This window comes from Corticium candelabrum, chromosome 4 (genome assembly GCF_963422355.1).
Source record: "Corticium candelabrum chromosome 4, ooCorCand1.1, whole genome shotgun sequence".
NCBI classification, from domain to species: Eukaryota; Metazoa; Porifera; class Homoscleromorpha; order Homosclerophorida; family Plakinidae; genus Corticium; species Corticium candelabrum.
The window spans coordinates 8,895,485-8,916,264 of record NC_085088.1 but is presented as its reverse complement, the minus strand read 5'-3'; the positions used below and the strand labels follow the sequence as shown (position 1 = coordinate 8,916,264).

The 20,780-nt window shown below is 46.2% G+C and overlaps 3 protein-coding genes across 3 annotated transcripts; 1 reads left to right on the top strand and 2 right to left on the bottom strand.

Annotated features, from left to right (window-relative positions):
- Nucleotides 1-442: 442 nt before the first annotated feature.
- On the bottom strand, nucleotides 443-6,425 carry LOC134178950 (uncharacterized). The gene has a single exon (XM_062645862.1). The coding sequence runs from the start codon at nucleotides 4,949-4,951 to the stop codon at nucleotides 3,638-3,640; it is 1,314 nt and encodes a 437-aa protein (XP_062501846.1). The 5' UTR covers nucleotides 4,952-6,425; the 3' UTR covers nucleotides 443-3,637.
- A 4,028-nt stretch (nucleotides 6,426-10,453) lies between these two features.
- LOC134178789 (glutamate receptor ionotropic, NMDA 2C-like) lies at nucleotides 10,454-12,832 on the top strand. Its single transcript, XM_062645686.1, has one exon. It carries the CDS (start codon nucleotides 10,642-10,644, stop codon nucleotides 12,508-12,510), a length of 1,869 nt encoding a protein of 622 aa, XP_062501670.1. The 5' UTR covers nucleotides 10,454-10,641; the 3' UTR covers nucleotides 12,511-12,832.
- A 3,409-nt stretch (nucleotides 12,833-16,241) lies between these two features.
- On the bottom strand, nucleotides 16,242-17,816 carry LOC134178578 (uncharacterized). The gene has a single exon (XM_062645449.1). The coding sequence runs from the start codon at nucleotides 17,814-17,816 to the stop codon at nucleotides 16,242-16,244; it is 1,575 nt and encodes a 524-aa protein (XP_062501433.1).
- Between the last annotated feature and the right edge of the window lie 2,964 nt (nucleotides 17,817-20,780).

The following is a 20,780-nucleotide window of genomic DNA, read 5'->3' as shown; positions in this document are numbered from 1 at the left end:
ATGTATGTTTAGAGCTAGCATTGGTTTTAATTAAATTAAGTTAATTAATTTAAGTTCAGTTACTTAAGTTGATGATATCAGTCATTGCGTTGTTGGCACTTATAGGTATACGTTGTATATGCCTCTTGCCAACTGGCATTGTATTGCAAACTATATAATTATTATGGCATTGTTATATGGTTGGTGACGTGGTGAATGACAGTTATATAATTAGTATACTGGTGTGTGTGCGTGCGTGTGTGTGTGTGTGTGTGTGTGTGTGTGTGTGTGTGTGTGTGTGTGTGTGTGTGTGTATATATATATATGTTAGAGGTAATAAGAAATAATTGTAGTATGCCTCTTTGTGAAGTGATGAAATATTTTGACATTCACTAACACATGTACAATCAAGAGAGACAACATCTGTCTTTTTTGATGATTTAACTATGTGTCCTTACGATTTTTGTTTTTGCTTGTTTTGGTTTTAGTTTGTTGGGGTGAAAAGTTTAAACCACTGTATCTGTACATTGCTTCTGCACTCTCATAAAGAACATTCTCTTTTTACAAGTTTCCAGATCATTCAAAATTTAGTACACTTTTGAGCTAGTTAGTAACTTGATTCCGTATTCCAAAACTTAATTGTCTGTACTGGCAAAGACAACAAGTAGACAACTCAAGGGAGTCACTTGGACAAGGCAAATAGTAGCATGGGGCAGCACGTGCAGTATGATCGAGTCAACTTTCTCATTACTATCAATGGAACTAGAAATGGTTGCCAATTCTTGAGCAACATTTCTGCTATATGTTGCTGAGAAAAGTCACCAAGATTTCTATTATACTGCAAATAATTAATAATTCACCCTTTTATAGAACCAAGATCAGTCAGTCTGGGAATCAACAAAATCATTCTCTTGACTGCATGGCCAGCACAAAGCCCTACTTTAAATTCTGTTGTCCTTGCTATTGTCTACGGTCTGTTTGCCTGTCTGTTTGTCAATACATATGTTTTTATAAATCATCACTATAACTTACACCAATGCTAATTACATGTCTGTGTCTGTCTGTCTGTCTGTCTGTCTGATTCAGATAGATTATTTGATTTTGACATTCAAGGCCAAGTACATTAGTCAATCTATGACTTTGTTGTTTGCAACAACTGGTTTGCTTTCACAAATTCCTAGCAAATGTGCAAGTAGAGTCTCTATGAGAGTACAGTATATGTCTGTCTGTCTGTCTGTTTGTCTGTCTGTTTGTCTGTCAAATTTTCATATATTTTTATACATCAAAGCTAATACAGGTGAAACTAAAGTAACAGCTAATGAACAACAAGTGTCACAACTACATTTACAATTACACAAATAACAATTAGCATTAAAAAGCTCCCCTACGGAGCCTACAAACCGAAATTTAGTTTACTGAATTGAAAGTTGAACAACATCTAAACTCTGGTCAGTATTCTGTCCATATGTTACTCTGATCATCTTTCTAGCCAACACCGAGGCATTGCAACGCTGAAGTTGTACTGACAAGCGTCTTCTCCAATGTGTTTTAAAATCTGAGGGATTGTTTCTTCCTTCTTCATCTCTATATACTTTGGAAAGTTTATTGAGGAACGTTGATGCTTCTTCTCCCCACCCACCAAAGTGCTCGAAAACTAGTGGAATAAGGGTAGGAGTGTACCCTCCAGGCAACTGCTCTTGAGAATATTTGTTATGTTTGATGTCTTCTCTTCTTCTTGCTGCAGCTCCATCCGTAGTTGCTGCACTTCGCAGAATGTCCTGGCTCCAGGGGTGAGCAAGGGCCACATCAAGCTCGACATTTCCCCCACATGTTGAGTCAAACACAACAATGTCTGCTCTATTGTTGGATGTTGTATATCTATCTTTTGGTTCAATTTGATGCTGGCATTGTAGACTGCTCATGCATTCAGACCAGCACAAAACAACAGAATTGTGAGACCAAACTGGGCCTCCACCCATTTTGCATGTTAGTAAATGGTACCCTTCAACATCTAGTGACTTTCCACATTCACATTTAGTGGCCCAAGGTGGTAAAGACAAAGGTAGACCCAATCTGTCTGTCTGTCTGTCAATGGTAGTACATTTCAAACATGATCACTATACAGGCTAGGTAAAGTAGCTATGATAAGCTTTAAAATGAGTTCAATAGGCCCTATAGGGCCATTATACCTATCAATCTAATGTACATAAAACTGAGTTACAAACTCATCAATGCCATTATGATTAGTGAAAGTTAAAATGGAAATCTTCTTGGCGATTGTGTTAGCGTTGCACTGCTGCTATGTTGTTGAGAAGTGTTTCCGCCAAAAGCACATAAATTCCTTGCAGTTGTTCTGACCTGAATCGTCTGTTGCCCTCTGTGACAGTTCCTGCAAGTATTTGTTGGCTTCTTCACCCCAACGACCACAGTGTTCCATGACAAGGGGAACAAACCTCAACGACGGTGTTACAGGAAGTTTGAGTTGACTGTATTCTATTGTTTCCTCTGTCTGTCTGTCTGTCTGTCTGTCTGTCTGTCTGTCCTCAGAAAGTTGGCCTCAGAAATCTTTCAAGATTTTCAACTAATCATGGTGATTTAGATAGATTATTTGACTTTGACATTCAAGGCCAAGTCCATTAGTTAATCTATGACTTTGTTGTTTGCAAGGACTGGTTTGCTTTCACAAATTCCTAGCATATGCAAAAGTAGAGTCTATATGGAAATAAATTATTTTGTCTGTCTGTCTGTCTGTCTGTCTGTCTGTCAAATAACATTTATTTCAAACATGTACATCTATAATACAATGCTAGCAAGGTAACTATGTAGAGGTCCGCAACTACAAGAGTTCACTAGGACTACATTTAGAAAACAAACATATAACACGTAAAATAGAACAATGCAGACTATCCGGAGCCAACTTAGCGGCTGAAAACTGGGTAGAGCAATCTACGGTACAGTCAATGTCACTTTTGAGAGGTGAGATTTTTCTCATTATTACCTTGGCATTGCATTTTTGAAGTTGAGAACCTCTTTCCCCAGATGTCTAGAAACTCAGCAGCATTAGGTTGACCGAGTTCATCACGTGACTTCTTGACTAGCCTTTCCAGGAAGTTTTTCCCATCTCAACCATCGTCCGTCCGTCTGTCTGTCTGTCTGTCTGTTTGCCTGTCTGTACATGTACTGCTAAGTATGGTAAAATATCTACCAAATCATATAGGAATAAATGTCATCAAAGTATTTACTCAATCATGTTGTAATGAAAGTGTTAGATGCAATATGAATATATAGACATTTACCTGTGGGTTCTTTGTTCAGTTGTTGAGTACAGCAGATGCATAAGCTGAGTAGGTCCTGTCAACACTTTAGTACAACATGATTGAGTAGATACTTTCAAGTCTACTCTTACAATGCATTGCTATCATCGTACAATACAGAAGGATTGCACATCCTTCTCGGGTGTTGACTCCTAAAAGTACTGCATATCTTCTCTATGTTAAGTAGAATGTCAAATCCATGAAGCGCCAAAACACCTAAGTTGCCAAGTCTATCGCAAGTCATAGTGGTATGAAGCCAGGTATGCACTTGCCTGAGGCAAGAAAAATGACCTCTCTGCTTTAGCACTACCAACTGGAAGAACAGCTAGAATGCAGAGCAGTTCTCAAACATTTGGAAAGAATAGCGGATCAGCATCCTCGCTCAAAAGTTGTGTTATGGATTTGGTCTCCGCAATCCCATGACAGTGCTGCCTCCAACGGATAAGTTCACTCTCAAAGTTATCCTCTGTTGGCATCAGATGTCCCCATTTAGATGTCAAAATTCCTACCGTTTCTTCTAAACTTTCATTCTTGGTAATGACCTCTGGTACTAAAACATAGAGTTCAAAGTGTGCTCTTTTATCGCTTGCAAATCTAGACTCAAGTTCAGAAAGGATGGAGTCCAAAAACGGAATTGTCAGTGTTACTCTCCAGTAATCACAAGACAACAACACAGTAGGATTTGCTCTTGTTTGCTTTCCCTTTATGATGTGTGGCATTGCTTCATCACTTACAATATCAGCGGCTAGCTTCTTGGCTTTAGCGTATATTCGGTTATGCTCTACATCCACATCGTTTCGAATCCTTTTGTAAAATTGGACAACTTCGTCAACTTTCTTGAAGCCAAAGTACAACTCCTGCAACCTTGCTTGCAGACACTCTGCAATTGGACGTATGGGTTCAAGACGCTGCCTCACAAGCATAAAAACTACAATGTGCTCAAATCCAACAAATGTGTACCTCAAGCCATTTGCAGCAGTTCGTGTTTCTGAATCCCATTTCCAGTTGCTTCCATCAGGATAAAGTTTGTCACAATTGCTTGGGTAACATATCTCATCCCAGGTTTCAATAAGATAGGTGTAAAGTTCCAGAATTGTGTCAAAATTTGTATGCCTCTCAACCCATCTCGTCTTGCACAAACCATTGATTTTTGTCTTCTTGGTAGCTGGGCACTGACAGCTAATAACGTGTTCCAGAAATCTCTGTCGTTTGGGAGAGTTATGGAAAAATAGGTATGCTTGCTGGCAACTGTCAAACATGTTCCTAATTGCCGCTATTTGTGACGACTTGCATATTACTAGATTCAGACTGTGCAAGCAGCAGCCTTGATAATCTGCATCAGGTGCCACACGTTTGATATGCGCTTGCACACCAACACTGGATGAGCTCATTGAACTGGTTGTATCATACGCTTGTCCTCGACAATTCCTGATGTCAATCTTATGCTTTTCAAGAACACATAGGATACCCTGTGCAATAGATTCCCCAGTTATCCTTTGAAGAAAGGCGAAATCCAGCAAGACTTCATGTTTCTTTGGCTTCAGCTCAAAGTTCCCTTTTTGAACTTCTAAGAACCGTAACAAACAGACAATATCTCTTGCCCATGAGATGTAACCTCGTCTGCTACAACTGAAAAGTGTGCACATTCCCTCAAGCATTCTCTGTAGAAATCTCAAATCTGGTCAGCAGCAATCTCTAATATTTCGTTCTGAATGTTTTTACTGATGTACTTTGCATTTGCAGGTCCAGTCCTGAGATGCTGATCCAAGCAAGAATTGGTGCCAGCAAGCAGCCTCACCAATGCAATAAAATTTCCCTCGTTTCGTGTTGCAGGACTGTCAAAGTTGATTTTATCTTGCTTACAACCTTGCAAGGCGATCCACTGCTTTCCACACATAATAACAGCTTCAACGATGGTAGGCAGAACTTCTAAGTTGAATTTGTAGTTTCTGGCATTAATATGTCATTCTGTTGTCAATTCTTGCTTTAGGATTGGAATAATGCATCCTAAAGTGGTACGCCCTATCAACAGCTCGTGAATGATATTCCGTTGTCGCATGTCTACCATGAATCTCTTTGGATTTGTTGTAATTAACAAACGGGGTTCTAACGAATACGCCAAGGTGAAGAGATCTCATCTCATCAGGAGTCAGAAATAAAATGCACGGTAGACACCAACCTCCCTTGTCATCCCTTGATTTACCATAGCAAAGCCAGTTATCCTCTCGAAGCCACCTTCTTTGAAATGTAATCTGCTTGACCTTCCGCTTTTTACCCTCAGAATCTCCAGCAGGAAATGACCTGTGGCCAACTCATCATCCCGGATGTCGTCTTGCACGGTAGTTAGCAAACGGTACTTGCCATTGGCAGTTAGCTCTCTTGTATGTCTAATTGCAATCTGAAGGAGACTGCTTTGCAAACCCTCCGGCTCCTGTAGTTGACTTTTGCTGAGGGTCGTCATCGCAGGTTGTACATATTCTTGCGACAGTTGCTTTGTTCATTCCGCATCCCTGATTCTTGTGCTCCGTAGCCTCCATCGAACGCTAACTCAAACAGTGTTGGCTGCTTGAATTTCTTTGAGTCAGACGTCATGATCAGATGCTAACGTCACCATCAGCCGCCCTTGGCAATATCCCGGATATGGGCTACAGTCGCTGGTGGACTTGAGTTAAACTGTCTTCACTCAATTCGCTAGTAGCTATCTAGTACAATTTTGTCACACTCCCATATGTCTCACTTACGACCACTAGCTAGCCACCCCTTTCTAAAAAATCCTGGATCAGCGCCTGCCGTTTCAAGCCTTTGGACGTCCCGCGTCTGGAATCACAGTCTTTACTAATCCTTGTTACTGTGGGCTTTAACAAAGCTCAGTCTTACTTCATTTACATTTACTTCTTGCACCGCTGTCTGATAATTGATGGTGTCCGATAACAGGGGCGTCGCTCTACCCTAACGTTGTTAGTCCAGACATATTGTAACGTTAGCTGTAAGTGTCACAAACACACAAGTTGTGTTCTGAGCACTATTCTGGTGTGTGTTATGGCCATCCCGTCAAGTAGCAGGACCCAATCGAGAGACGTGTGTGTTGTGGGCAACCTGTTACATGTGGAATCGAAATCTATGGTGTGCGATCTCTGCCAAACCTCCCACAACGCAAACAGACGTCGATTGCACAACGCAAACAGACGTCTGTGTAGCACAACGCAAGCAGATCTAGACGTCTATGTAGCACAACGCAAACAGACGTCTGTGTAGCACAACGCAAACAGACGTCTGTGTAGCACAACGCAAACAGATCTAGACGTCTGTGTAGCACAGCGCAAACAGATCTAGACGTCTGTGTAGCACAGCGCAAACAGATCTAGACGTCTGTGTAGCACAGCGCAAACAGACGTCTGTGTAGCACAGCGCAAACAGATCTAGACGTCTGTGTAGCACAGCGCAAACAGACGTCTGTGTAGCACAGCGCAAACAGATCTAGACGTCTGTGTAGCACAGCGCAAACAGACGTCTGTGTAGCACAGCGCAAACAGATCTAGACGTCTGTGTAGCACAGCGCAAACAGACGTCTGTGTAGCACAGCGCAAACAGACGTCTGTGTAGCACAGCGCAAACAGACGTCTGTGTAGCACAGCGCAAACAGACGTCTGTGTAGCACAGCGCAAACAGACGTCTGTGTAGCACAGCGCAAACAGACGTCTGTGTAGCACAGCGCAAACAGACGTCTGTGTAGCACAGCGCAAACAGACGTCTGTGTAGCACAGCGCAAACAGACGTCTGTGTAGCACAGCGCAAACAGACGTCTGTGTAGCACAGCGCAAACAGACGTCTGTGTAGCACAGCGCAAACAGACGTCTGTGTAGCACAGCGCAAACAGACGTCTGTGTAGCACAGCGCAAACAGACGTCTGTGTAGCACAGCGCAAACAGACGTCTGTGTAGCACAGCGCAAACAGACGTCTGTGTAGCACAGCGCAAACAGACGTCTGTGTAGCACAGCGCAAACAGACGTCTGTGTAGCACAGCGCAAACAGACGTCTGTGTAGCACAGCGCAAACAGACGTCTGTGTAGCACAGCGCAAACAGACGTCTGTGTAGCACAGCGCAAACAGACGTCTGTGTAGCACAGCGCAAACAGACGTCTGTGTAGCACAGCGCAAACAGACGTCTGTGTAGCACAGCGCAAACAGACGTCTGTGTAGCACAGCGCAAACAGACGTCTGTGTAGCACAGCGCAAACAGACGTCTGTGTAGCACAGCGCAAACAGACGTCTGTGTAGCACAGCGCAAACAGACGTCTGTGTAGCACAGCGCAAACAGACGTCTGTGTAGCACAGCGCAAACAGACGTCTGTGTAGCACAGCGCAAACAGACGTCTGTGTAGCACAGCGCAAACAGACGTCTGTGTAGCACAGCGCAAACAGACGTCTGTGTAGCACAGCGCAAACAGACGTCTGTGTAGCACAGCGCAAACAGACGTCTGTGTAGCACAGCGCAAACAGACGTCTGTGTAGCACAGCGCAAACAGACGTCTGTGTAGCACAGCGCAAACAGACGTTGGTAGCATGCACAACGCAAACAGAAGTCGATAGCACAACGCAAACAGTAGAAGTTGCTGAAGTTCATTTCTTTTGCCCTGTCAATGCGTATTTATGATAAAATGATAGTGACACATAGTCACTCTAGAGAACAAGTCTAGAAACATTTGAGAAAATGATGGGTATGTAGGGATGAGTATGTGAGCGAGGCGCTACATAGCCTGGCTGACAAAAGTGAAATGTGACGCGTTTCCTAGACGACCTAAATTCTGAGACTAGTGTCAGCGTTAGTAGTCTGGCTACAATTCGGACCGTTTACATTCTAGTGTTAGGTGGCCGGTTCTGAGATTTTTTACTGAGTTATAAGAAATCTGGATAGGACGCGTTTGGATACTTTGAATGGGCGGCCATTTTAGGTTCTTCGCATCCATGATAGATTGGGAAGGCCCGCACTCTCTGATAGATTGGGTGACCACAGCCATGTCGGCATGGCAAACATAGCATCACCTGTTGATGCTCAAAGCAGCAGGATGTACGCATTGACACTCTAGCAGACAGTGATTCATTTGGCATCGATATCTATTTGACAATGAAGGATATTGCCTTATCTCAAATAAGAGATCTTTGAATAGAATTTCGCTTAGTATTGAGCTGTCATGAAATTTGACTAGCAAATGATTTTCCCTACCCTGCGACTCTGTAAACTTACGCTGTATCTTGCAGAGTTAATTAATCTTCTTTACCACCAATAACTTGCATGTACAATCAACTCTTCTCTATATGGGTACGTACTAGACTCAGGTGGTGTCTATTTCAGGCCGAACGGAAGCTCAACGTAGTCCACAGTGTACTGCAAGGTCTGCAAGCTCTAGAGCATGCGTATGAGTAAGCAACTGCATGCGTGTTGTTTGCGTTGTGCAACCGACGTGTTTGCGTTTCGCTACACAGACGTCTGTTTGCGTTGTACTACCGAAGTCTGTTTGCGTTGTGCAACCGAAGTCTGTTTGCGTTGTACTAGCGCAGTGTGTTTGCGTTGTGCAACCGACGTCTGTTTGCGTTTTGCTACACAGATATATGTTTGCGTTGTACTACCGAAGTCTGTTTGCGTTGTCCAACCGAAGTCTGTTTGCGTTGTGCAAACGAAGTCTGTTTGCGTTGTACTACCGCAGTCTGTTTGCGTTGTGCAACCGCAGTCTGTTTGCGTTGTGCAACCGAAGTCTGTTTGCGTTGTGCTACCGAAGTCTGTTTGCGTTGTGCATGCAACCGACGTCTGTTTGCGTTGTGGGAGTTTTGGCAGAGATCGCACGCCATAGAAATCTCTTCTACTTCGCATCACGACCAAACGAGCCCCAGTCCTCAAGCAGCAAGCTTCGTTTTTACACTCAATCTTCGCTATCTCAGATGAGGGAGTCAGCACGCTACAGTATCACCGATCAGCGAAAACTACAGTCACGTAACGTGCACATTGTAGATGTGTCACGCGAAGCAATAACTCTTGCTAGCGTGCGCTACAGAAAAGTTACCTGTCTTTAGCCGCAAGTGCGATTAGAAACCACCTCGCGGTGTGGATCGCGGTCGGATCTCGCGATCCAGTTGCAAGTGTGGACAGCATTGCAGTTGGATTGCGATCCAGTTGCCAGTGACATCCAAAAATGTAGATGAATGAATTGTGACCTCTCTTCCAGAGGATCTTGTACCACTGCAAGCCGACATGTACTACAAGCTAGGGACAAATTGTCCTAAGTGGCGTGCAAGTAATGCTAGGTAGATTATCAAGTCTAAACTTGTCTAGATCGACAAGGAGAGTATGTCGTCGCTCAAAACACGTGGCTCGGTAACGGACACACTCCAACGCATACTGGCACATACGACGTGTTCACACGGTCACCCGATCTCTAGAGCTATTCATGGTGTTGCAAATTAGTTAGCCTAGTAGGTACGCCCTTTGAGGACACCTTGTGCGTTTTACATTTTGCAAGTCTGAGCTCAAACCCAATCGCAAGGTGTTCGCGAGGTGGGAACAGCAGAGTACTTGCGAAAAACCTCGTGATACAGATCTGAATACATATGAAGAAAGTAAGTGAAGACACAAGATTTAGACCTAGGAAGCCGACGGCCTCAATTGGCGTAAAACAAAGAACAATATCTGCTATTGTGGTGTGTTTGTTGACGAGTCAATGTCACCTGGCAGCGAATGAAGTGGTCTGGGAGTCGGATTCGCACGATATTGTCATAAACGGCACATTCTTCTATGACAGCGGTACTAACTGGACTCCTCAACGACTACCGGATGTCTACGACTTCACTATTGGGACTTCGGATATATCAATGTATACAAGCCATGTCGATGTGGATGTAGGGGGTAGCACTCGTTCTGTATTGTACCATCTAAATGTAAGTCGACACCTCGGTTTGACGTCGGTAATTAGCGAAAGCTTCCCGTCGACACACATGTTTATGAGCTCTGCTGCAGCTGAGACTTTTATGAGTGCCACAACACTCGCTTCAATGTCTGGTCCCTTGCCTGTACTGTCCATAATTCCCTTTCATCAATGGCATGTAGATGGAACTCGATTTTCTAACGGATATATTCCGAGGTTCGGGCAGGAGCTCAAAGGCAGAGCTCTGGCAGACCTACTTCTGCAATCTAGAGCTTGGCTGAATATTAGAAAGGTGCTAGTTGTTAAAGGTGAACAAGCTAGTCCAGAGCTGAAGAAATTTAACTTGGAACTGGCAAGTTATTTACAGCTGAAAACAATACTTTCAGTGAAAACAATATCCGTCGACTCCAGATATTTTCACTTGGAACATATGCTCAATGAAGCAGTCCACGAGTCTGATGTGGTTATTGTTGATTGCAGGCTGGAGTACTTTGAGCTGTTTTCCTCAATACTTGTGAAGTCAGATGCAGATGCCTTGAGTCAACACGCATGGATTGTGTTCATGCAGGATTTTGCAGAAATTCGAAATTCAACTTCAATATCAAAGATTGCCTCCATACTAAATCATTTCAATATTCAGTTGTTTGCTTTTTGCCAAACAGTTGAAGAACATTTGGGTAACTGCTCAAATTTTTCCAGTCCAGTTAGCATTTACTATCATCTGTTTGATGACCTCTTAAATATCATTGGCAACGCAGCCATTACATCAGAGTTTAACGGTAGCAAAGTGTCCTATCAACCATTACAACTGCGAAATAGAAATGTAACGGTACCTATTTTGACAGACGGTGCAGCCTTTGTTGAAAATCTTGGAAAACAATGTATGAACACTAGTTACGGAAAGTTAGCTCTCACAGCTGGTAGTGCAACACCTGATGACTGTACTGAGACATCACATGTTCAATTCCAGCTGCTATCACTGCAGAGCAAGTCATATGGAACAGTAGTTGGAAAATGGAATGCCAGTAGAAAGGCACAGTTGACTGCAAGAATTGATAGCTTTACTCATAGTTTTGAAGACAAACACTCTACGGCTTTCACCAGGAAACTAAAAGTATTGTATGGTAACGACTACCCTCCATTCACACATTCCAATTCAACTCATAATTATAGTGGAGTTGACTTCGATCTATTGTACTTGATTGCTAATAAATTGGGGATAGGAAATAACAACATCGAATTTACAGAGTGGGACATTACCAACTACAGCTACTCAGATATGATTGCGACTGTTGGTTCTGAAGACAGTGAATATGACATGGCGCTAGGAGGAATCACTGTCACACCAAACCGAGCGCAAACATCAAATTTCACTAGGAGTTATCTTGTTCCTGGCATCAGTGTGCTGGCAAAACGGCCAGCAATGCGTGAAGTAAACTACCTGTGGAGGTTCCTCAACCCATTCAAATGGACTGTGTGGCTAACCCTTCTGGGCATGGTTTTGTTCTCGGCTTTTGCATCAAAATGGTTTGGAATAGTAAACGGTTATGCAAGTGGTTTGTGGTTGTCAAGCATTATTCTCTTCTCCATGAATGAGAATCGCCTGGTAACAATAAGAAACCCTTTTGGAAAAATTTACATGTCAGCCTTAAGTTTTCTGGTAATCATTTTCGTGTCTTCCTACACAGCAAATATGGCAACATTTCTGACATCATCTCAGACACAACCACCCATTGAAGGTCTTTCATCTCTTAAACAACAGAGGGTAGCCGTAGACTTTTCATTCCACAGTTATGTTCTTCTAAAAGAGCAAACTGGTTTACGCAATCTAGTGTCAGTTAAAGGTAGTCAGTACCTGACTCTCTTTGCCCAAGGGGATATTGTAGCTTACGTCAGTGATACTCCTGATCTTATAGCCATTGCATTAAAGCAATCAACATGTGACTTGTATGTTCTTGAAAAGGAGTATTTTCAGTACCCGTTTGCTTTTGCTATCAGTGACAAACTTTTTGCATCTCACGGTCCAACAATTAACAAGATCATTGCTGATGCAGTTGCCAACCAGCTGGTGCTGACTTGGCTTGATCAGCATCTCAAGTATGGTTCCACTTGTGACAACGTGACTGGGCTTGTGAGTGATGAAGCAACCAGATCTGGAAAGATTGATGTTGACAACTTGGGTGGTGTCTTTATCATAACACTTGCTGCAGCTGGTCTGTGTCTACTTTCAAGAGGAGTGCAAATTCTTAAGAAGCAATCCATCCGGTCCAGAGTTGCAGTCAGTACTGAAAAGCATTGAAAATTCCCGCAATTGAGAATTGGCATTTACAATTTAAACTTGACTATATTTGTACAAGATATAAAGTCAATAGTTATTTTACTGTAAAGTATGCTAATAGTGCATTGACTCGGACTGGGGTTCACCTTACCTCCATTTTCAGTGGTGGATCCAGAGGATCAAGTCTCTATGGTTTCTGTGGAAACCCCTTAATTTGCTGTCTTGATCATGATCACGACTACTTACCAGGCTTAGATATGTAATCTAAATTACTAGAAAGTTTGCATGTTTACATCTATGACAGCATTTCAACAAATACGTATTGTCTAGCTACAGTGCGGCGTTTCAGTAGACCATCAGAACTCCGTTGAGAGGTATATACTCACCAACGAGAGGCACCACCTACGAATACTCTACTATAGTTTTACTGTAATGTATGCCATAGTGTATTGACTCAGACTGTGGTTCATCATACCTCCGATTACAGTGGTGGACCCAGAGGAGTTTCTATGGTTTCTGTGGAAAGCCCTTAACTTGCTGACCCTTCCTCTTGCTACACACTGCAGTTCAATGTCGTATCTACTCTAAAAGAAAGGTCGTTTCTATAAACACTAATCTACGTGCTCACCAAAACTTAATAACTTTTCAGTGTTGTCAATATTAGTAGACTTGTTACTGCATGGGAAACAGGTCCTTCAGTTCAAATGTTATGGTAGTTCATTCAAGTGGTCATAAAAATGCATTAGCTAGTGGCAGGACAAAAGGGATGAGATCCACTTAATTAACCTGTGTTAACGCAGGTGCTACACCTATTCTTGTACACAGTAGTGACCCAGGGGTGTCCCGACATTTTTTTAAGTCCCCGGCTGAAATTGGTAACCACGCCCATGCTACATTTTTGGCCCTGCCCATTCCAATTCTTATGGTGCCGTCCCCACAAAAGCATTGATACACTAAGATGCCACAAACTGTTGTCATGGAATGCTCAGGAAAAACAAGTTTATTTTCGAAGAGTGTTTCTCGCTGTCTTAGTTTACTGTGCTTGACCACATGATAGCTATATTAAGCCTTATAGCCGGTCGAAAATTTCCAGACCTCAAGAACCTGAGAACCTAAAAGTACATAAGACTATAGGTGCTTGACCATTTCGTCCATTCCATTTCCAATTCCCAGCAACAATTAAAATAGCCTAGAAGTTGCTTGCAATTTCAATATTCAATTCTATTAAAAATTGAAAATTGACTGATCGACAAACTATAATTATTTGCGGATTAAAATGAATAATGAAAGCATACTTAAAATTTTTAACCAATTTTCATTTGCAATGCAATGGAATATTGAAATTGCAAGCACGTTGGTTCAATTTTCAATGTTAAATTCAATAATCAATTTAATTTAAAAATTGAATGTTAAATTTTGAATTTGCGTGGCCAATTCGTCCATTCCATTTTTAATTTGAGACAAATTGAAAATTGAATGTCAAATTAAAAATTGACTAGTGTTGCTTGCTCTTACAATATTCCATTACATTGAAAAGAGAAATTGATTGAAGACTAATTGTCATTTCAATATTCATTTACTTTGCAAATAGATTCAATCTTTCCATCCATTCATCCAATTTTTGCAAATTATGAATATTAAAATGTAACCTCTAATGCAATTTTCTTTTTGCGTACTGAATGGAAATAGACAGTTACCCACAGTTGCTAGCGCCAGCGATATCTCATAACAGCATAATGACACCATGCGGGCGGTCGCCGGTGACTTCAATGTTCAATTCTATTGAAAGACAAAAGTTGAGTCTAGCTTAGCCACGCCCAGCCACGCATGCGATGTAAGGCAATTAAGAGATGCACGAGAAAGCCACGTGACCGACATCTCACAACAAACCGGTAAGCACTTGCACCTGGCTCTTGTCAACCGTCACGCCCAAGCATAAGACATTCCTTGCCGCGACAAGGGAAGCCCGTCGCATGAAGGCTCGCTTACGTTCTATAGTCAACGAGATCAACGTCTAGCCTGCACTGGGAAGTTGACGCCTAGTCGATTTGGAAAGACTCCAAGTAACTATCTAGAGTCAACATAGCGTTGACTACTTATCTTGACCCCGAGTTCTGCTTCCCGTTCCTCTCGAGCACTTTCACTACTGTACCTGTCGACCTGCCTGAAAGGAAGGTCGGCGCTCACGAAGAGGGCGGAGCCCGGTCATAAAGCCTCACGCGCGCTAAAGGCTGCCGCTTGGGGAGTCCCGGGCTACCCAGACGGAGACCGGACTCTGTCCCAAACGGCGGACAACTTCCAGATTTGATTCCGCCGCCTCCAAGCACCACCTCTCTCACTATGTATATATAAGTATATAAATAGGCACCTTGAAGTTTTCAGAGAGCCTTGTCTCGGCTGCTATTAGACTTAAGCGCTCGGGCGCCCGCCCTATGCGCGTTGATGTTGCTTGTACGCGTAAACGATGCCTGTGTTTTTAACCAGTTATTAGCGTAACGTGCAACGATACTTGCGTGAACGGTTACGCTGCTGCACGCAACCTGCTTGGCGATACACCCTACTTCCTGTCCACGCTATCCGTATCTAGGTGAACAATCAAGCAAACAAGAAGCAACAATGGTTCTCGCTCGCGTGTCTCTAAAGTGACGCTCGTGTCACCAGCGCATTGATGTACTGTTTCCGGTAGCCAACGTCCGAGAAAATTGTGCCAGCTCCCTGGCGTCTCTTCTTATGTACCGCTGGTACGCATCGCTGCGCCGGCGACCCAAACTCCGAATAACCGAGTCTTCTAGCCCTGTGGCTGCAGCTGTAGTCGCCGCTCCAATGCGAAAACTGTGGCCAGAGTACAAATCGCAGTTAAAACCGAGGACCGACAGAGACTCCCGCAGATACGACACTCAGCGCTGGCGTGACAGGGGAGAGTCGTCGCTGAAGATAAAGAGAGACCCCTGTGACGATCCCCTTCTTGATAAGTACGCCAACCCCGCCGAGACCGGACAAAGATCATTACCTGGTTTTCCCAGGGAAATCATACCTCCTCGTCTGAAAGGATCTGTCTTCGATTGCTTGATGACCACCCAGACTATCTGGGGGGCTTCCCTTGAGTCCACTGACACGTCCGCCGGAGTCAGGTGACATGACGGGTCAAAACTTTTGATTGAGTCGACCGTGAACTCCCCAGCACGCAGAAAACCAAAGAAACCGAGACAACAGGCCGCCCACAGCATTGCTACATCGTATGTTATACCTGATGCGGACCAATGGCGACGCAACGCGCGAAGAATGTCCTGCGTTATTGGAAGCCGAAAGCCGTCCGCTCACCCCAAATTCTTCTTACTCTGCGAAGTACATAGACAAACCCCGGGAGGGGACGTGCAAAAACGTCGCCGCGCCTCCGACAAATTAGGTGATGGCGTACGGCAGAGAGAGACCCTTTGATAGTGCTGTAAGCTATGTGACACGTTTCCAGGTAAGCTACAAAGCGTCTTTTCGGCTACCGCATACAGTGAAGTCCCCGACACTCAAACGAAGTCTAAGAAACGGCGTTGGCTGCTTCTGTAGGCCTTAGCCGTGCTGGTGGCGATGCCTGCTTCAAACAATCGAGAAACTGAGTTCTCCAGCTGGACGTCCAGTCCCCGTGTTATCTTCTAGAAGCGCTATCCAGCCCTCCGGCACCTGGCAAGCCACCACCGACAGCTGCGGACATACATCAAACATCGTAGCGATTAGATTGCGTGAAATAGCGTCTGCCACTATGTTCTCTGTGCCGGAAGGTGTTCGGCGGTGAACGTAAACTGGAGCTCGGCCGCCACGAACTGCAGTAGCCTAATGAGACGCATTACCTGCTGATCCCTGCAAGATCCTGAAAACAGTGCGGACACCACCGTGCTGTTGTCCACTCTAAACAGAACGTGCTTGCTTGTCCAGCTGAGTCCCCAACAGACTGCCACTAAGACTACCGGGCAGTTTCTTTTGCCGCTATGCCCAAACGCTCTGTACCCATGTCCCCACTTCAACTGAAGCCACCGGTGCTGCCAAACCGCGCCGCAGCCCCAGCCATCTAAGGCGTCTGACTCCAAGCACACAATGGGACGCACCTTGCCTAGGGCCGACAACAAACCGATACCGTTCCACCGACTGGCAAACGCTGCCCACCACGATATGTCTGCACGCGCTTCCTTGTTTAAGCGAACAAAATGATGGAGCGTCTTAGGAACCTTGGACAACTCGATTAAACGGCGAAGAAATGATCGACCCGGTTTGATCACCGCACACGCATGGTGAAGACTGCCGATCAGAGACAAGAGTTCCCTCTTGGTCCCTCCACGACGAGTCGACCAACTCAATAGTACGTCCTGCAAGCGCGCCAGCTTCTCTGATGGCAGACGAAGCTGCATGTGCACGGTGTCAATTTCAATGCCCAAGAACGTCAATACTGTACTCGGGCCCTGAGTCTTATGCTCTGCTACGGGCACACCCAGATCCCGACACGTGCTAAGGGCAGATGCCAGGTTATGTGCGCACTTCCCGGAACCGGCTGCCCCGCAAAAGAGAAAATCGTCCAGATAATGTATGGCAGACGAGACGCCCCTACGGAACATAACCCACAGAAGTGCATCTGCCACCGCTGAGAAAATCTTGGGTGCCGACCGAAGCCCGAATGGCAGTGCTGCATCAAGGTTTACCGACCCGCGCCAGCACATACCAAGCAGATGACGGTCGTCCGGGTGTACTGGAATTAGCCGGTAAGCGCTCTGGATGTCCATCTTTGCCAGCAGCGTTCCTCGCCCCAACGCTAAGATCCGCATCGCCGCATCATCCACCCGTGCGTACGACAGCGAACAGAGATGTGGATCTATACCGTCGTTGACACTGTGACCGTGAGGAGAAAAGAGGTCCAAGATTAGTCTCCATTTGCCTGGTTGGCGCGGTTTGGGAATCACCCCGAACGGACTGAGGTGAGCTGTCCTTCCGCTGAAGGGTGGATCAATTACACGCTGCTGCGCTCTCTCGTCTTGCAAGTAGTTGGTCACGACATCCGCCTGCTCTTTTGCTGACCTCATGCTTTTTCTTGCTGCTCGGCATGTGTGTGCTTCGTAGTCGAAACCAATTCGAAAACCCGTCTTCAACCCCCGCAAAAGCCAGGCTACAAACTCACGGTCCGGGTGGGACCTCAGACCTGCTTCCCATCTTGCGACTGCTCGAGAGAGAGGAAGTGTGTTGCCTCGCCCGTAACCGACTCCGCCGCCGTACACGGAGGCGGATGCCGCCGCTCCAATGCCAATAGGTCCGCCACGTATCTGTACTTGCCCGCGCAGATGTTGCATGCCGCTACAGCTTCGTCAGAGAGTTCAGCGTTACCTAAAATCATTAGTTATTTCGTATCTCCCTTACTCGCCTTACTGTGCTAATGCATGCCACTGTGCTGTGGCCCAACGGGTGGTGCCCATCACTTCAGACCATGACTGAACAATGATTGCCAGTAACTGCGCGCGCCAACGGATCGCCACCGATCCAGCCAATGAGACCATGGGAACAGGCTTATCTAACACCATGCTCATTACCAAGGCAGACCAAGCAGTAACACGCCCGGTCGCACAAACCTTAGAACAAGTATATCCGACTAACAATCGAGTACCGTCAGAAACAACAACACCAAAACACAAAAAAACATGCCCTATACATCGGTCATCTAAACAATAACAACAAGAAAACATGCCTTATGTCTATGCCAACACAAACGAAAAATAAACGCTAAATCTACCAGCAAACACAACAGCCGCCTATCGGTCCGTTCCTTTTCCACGGCCTCTGTGCCGAGCCTTGTCTCTACTCTCGCCTAGCAGGAAGCCGGTTCGCTTGTACCGATTCCTTCACGACTATTGACGCGGGCGTGTCTCGGCACTCTACTACTTTATGGCTGCGGAGGCCGCAGCGCAAGCAAGCGTGCCAGTACGCACATGACGGGTAGCCCTTGCATCCACCTGGACTAAAATTCCACTTCTTGCACGTTGGGCGGTCTGCAAACCGGGACCAACAGCACGACCTGTACCCTCCGCCGATGACCGCTGAGGCGTGAGGTAAGGCGCGCTTTACTCAAAGCCACAGCTTTGGGGGATTGATGCTGTGACGGGTGACAGTGCGCACTCTTTTGACTTGTGGTCACCTTCGCCGCAGTTCTCGCACGAAGCCGCTGCTGATGTCCAAGCTGCCAGAAACGATGTGGCGTATAGCGACGGTAATGGCTGCCCCACCTTAAGGCGGAGTTTGCTGCCGCTATCTTCCGGAAGAGCACGTCGTAGCTCCTCCAGCCGTCGCCTCCGTGTCGCTGCGCCTCTCGCACGATCATCCGTAGATACGCCATCAGGTTGCGCATGCGATGAGGGTGCGCCTCGGCCACCACTGTGGCGTACGTCACAAAGCACTGCACCCACGTCATGAGGCTATTGACCCGCCGCGGTTGCCGTTGCCCGCTGCCGTGCCTAAACTCCGTGTCTGTCAGTCGCTGCAGCTCCATATTGTCAGGCAACAGCTCTGCCAGGTCAACGTAGTCCAGCGACTAGATGCGCCGAACGAGTTTTTCCGGGATAGGCGGAAAGGCTTCACCGAGCGAGAACCAGTTGGACTGCAGCGCGCCACAAGCCGTTGGGACATCCAAGATACGGAAGGAGAGTGGAGCTCCCAAACCTGCTGCCGCACGTGCCCCTCAATCCATCAGTGCCACGTGCTCCAGTGCACTGGGATCGGACATGTCTCCCAGACCCAACACAGGACTACTCCGTTAACCCCCGTATTACGTATGCCAACGGCGGTGTGCGTGTGTCCGAGACAACTGTACCGTGCGCTAAGTGTCGGTTGGCCTGCTGCCGCTCGAAACGAGGTGGCGTGCTGCCTCGAAAAGATGGCTCGCTGCCGCTCCAATGAACAAGGTGGCTTGCTTCCTCGGCCTCGTTCTCCGCTCCTTGCGACTTCCGCGCCGTGGTTGCCCCGAGCAACCAGTCACGTGATACCACGAGACACCTATACGCGACGACGCGCGCCACCAAATATGCCAACCACTTACCCTGCTTTGCATCGTGACTTTCTCTCTCGCCGATGCTGTGCTACATTGCTGAGTACACCAGGAGAAAAGACCGCAGGCCTGCTCTCTGGTCACTTTGCGCCGCGCTGCTATCTTTCTTTTTGCTGCCAACTGGCGGAGGCTCGCTGCCCCGATGCTCGCCAAAACCTTCGCAGCCGTCCGTGCAGAGCGCCCGCGCTTGACAACAACCCATGGCGCCCACGCCCTTGACGCGTGTCTGAGAGGAACAGGCCAACATCTCCCGCAATGTCGCACCACTATTAGTTTTTGAAAACCGCGCCCTGCCTGCCCCTGAAAGCTCGACGCGGACAAAATTACCGCCACCCCTGGTGAGCATGCAAACTTGTCGCGTGGTACCTGCGCCCGTCAGCGTACGTACGCACGACGGCCACGAAAGTTATTACCTACTGCTTAGCTGTGCCATTGCCGGAAGCATGCCAGTGTTTGATCCAGCCTGAGCGCGCTCCAATGTACAGCCAGAACGCAAGGAAACCGCTTGTAAGAAGGTAGTGATAGTGCGAGAGTGCTCTCGCCTGCTGCAGCAGAACCAGCAAGGGAAGCTGTTCCACCCCCTCGACTAGTGAGCGCGGCCACCGCTCGTGCTGCCGCTGACTTCGCTGCCGCTTCCAACATCGACTGCAAACGTTGTTCAGTTAGCCCGATGGCTGTGTACAGGTCCACTGCGGAATTGAGTTGCTCGTTGTTCGCCATAACCACTCGACCGAAAGAAGAACGTCCACACGCGCGAACTGCAAAACGTGCTATACTACTTCGCATGACTCGCGGGAAGAAACCTCGCGCCACTACCGTCTGCGCAGGACGCGCGGGAACACACAAGACTTGCCTACTGTGCACTCCTGCGGCCGATGACTCATCGCGCGCTATCAAGGCGGAGCCAACTATGTGTAACTTCGTTAAATATTATTTGATCATTATAGACCACGCCTCTTAAACACATGACGGGGAAGCCCCAGCTGCTACAATCTCACGATATTATAATGGCAGGTCGTGCACTCTCTCCACACTCGATATCCATGGACGAAGTTGACGAAGATTTGTTCGCAAGCGAGTCGAAGAGGAAGATGCTTTCCCCGGCGGAATGTTGAGGGCGGGGTTAGTTGCTTGGATAGTTGCTTGGAGTCTTTCCAAATCGACTAGGCGTCAACTTCCCAGTGCAGGCTAGACGTTGATCTCGTTGACTATATACCGT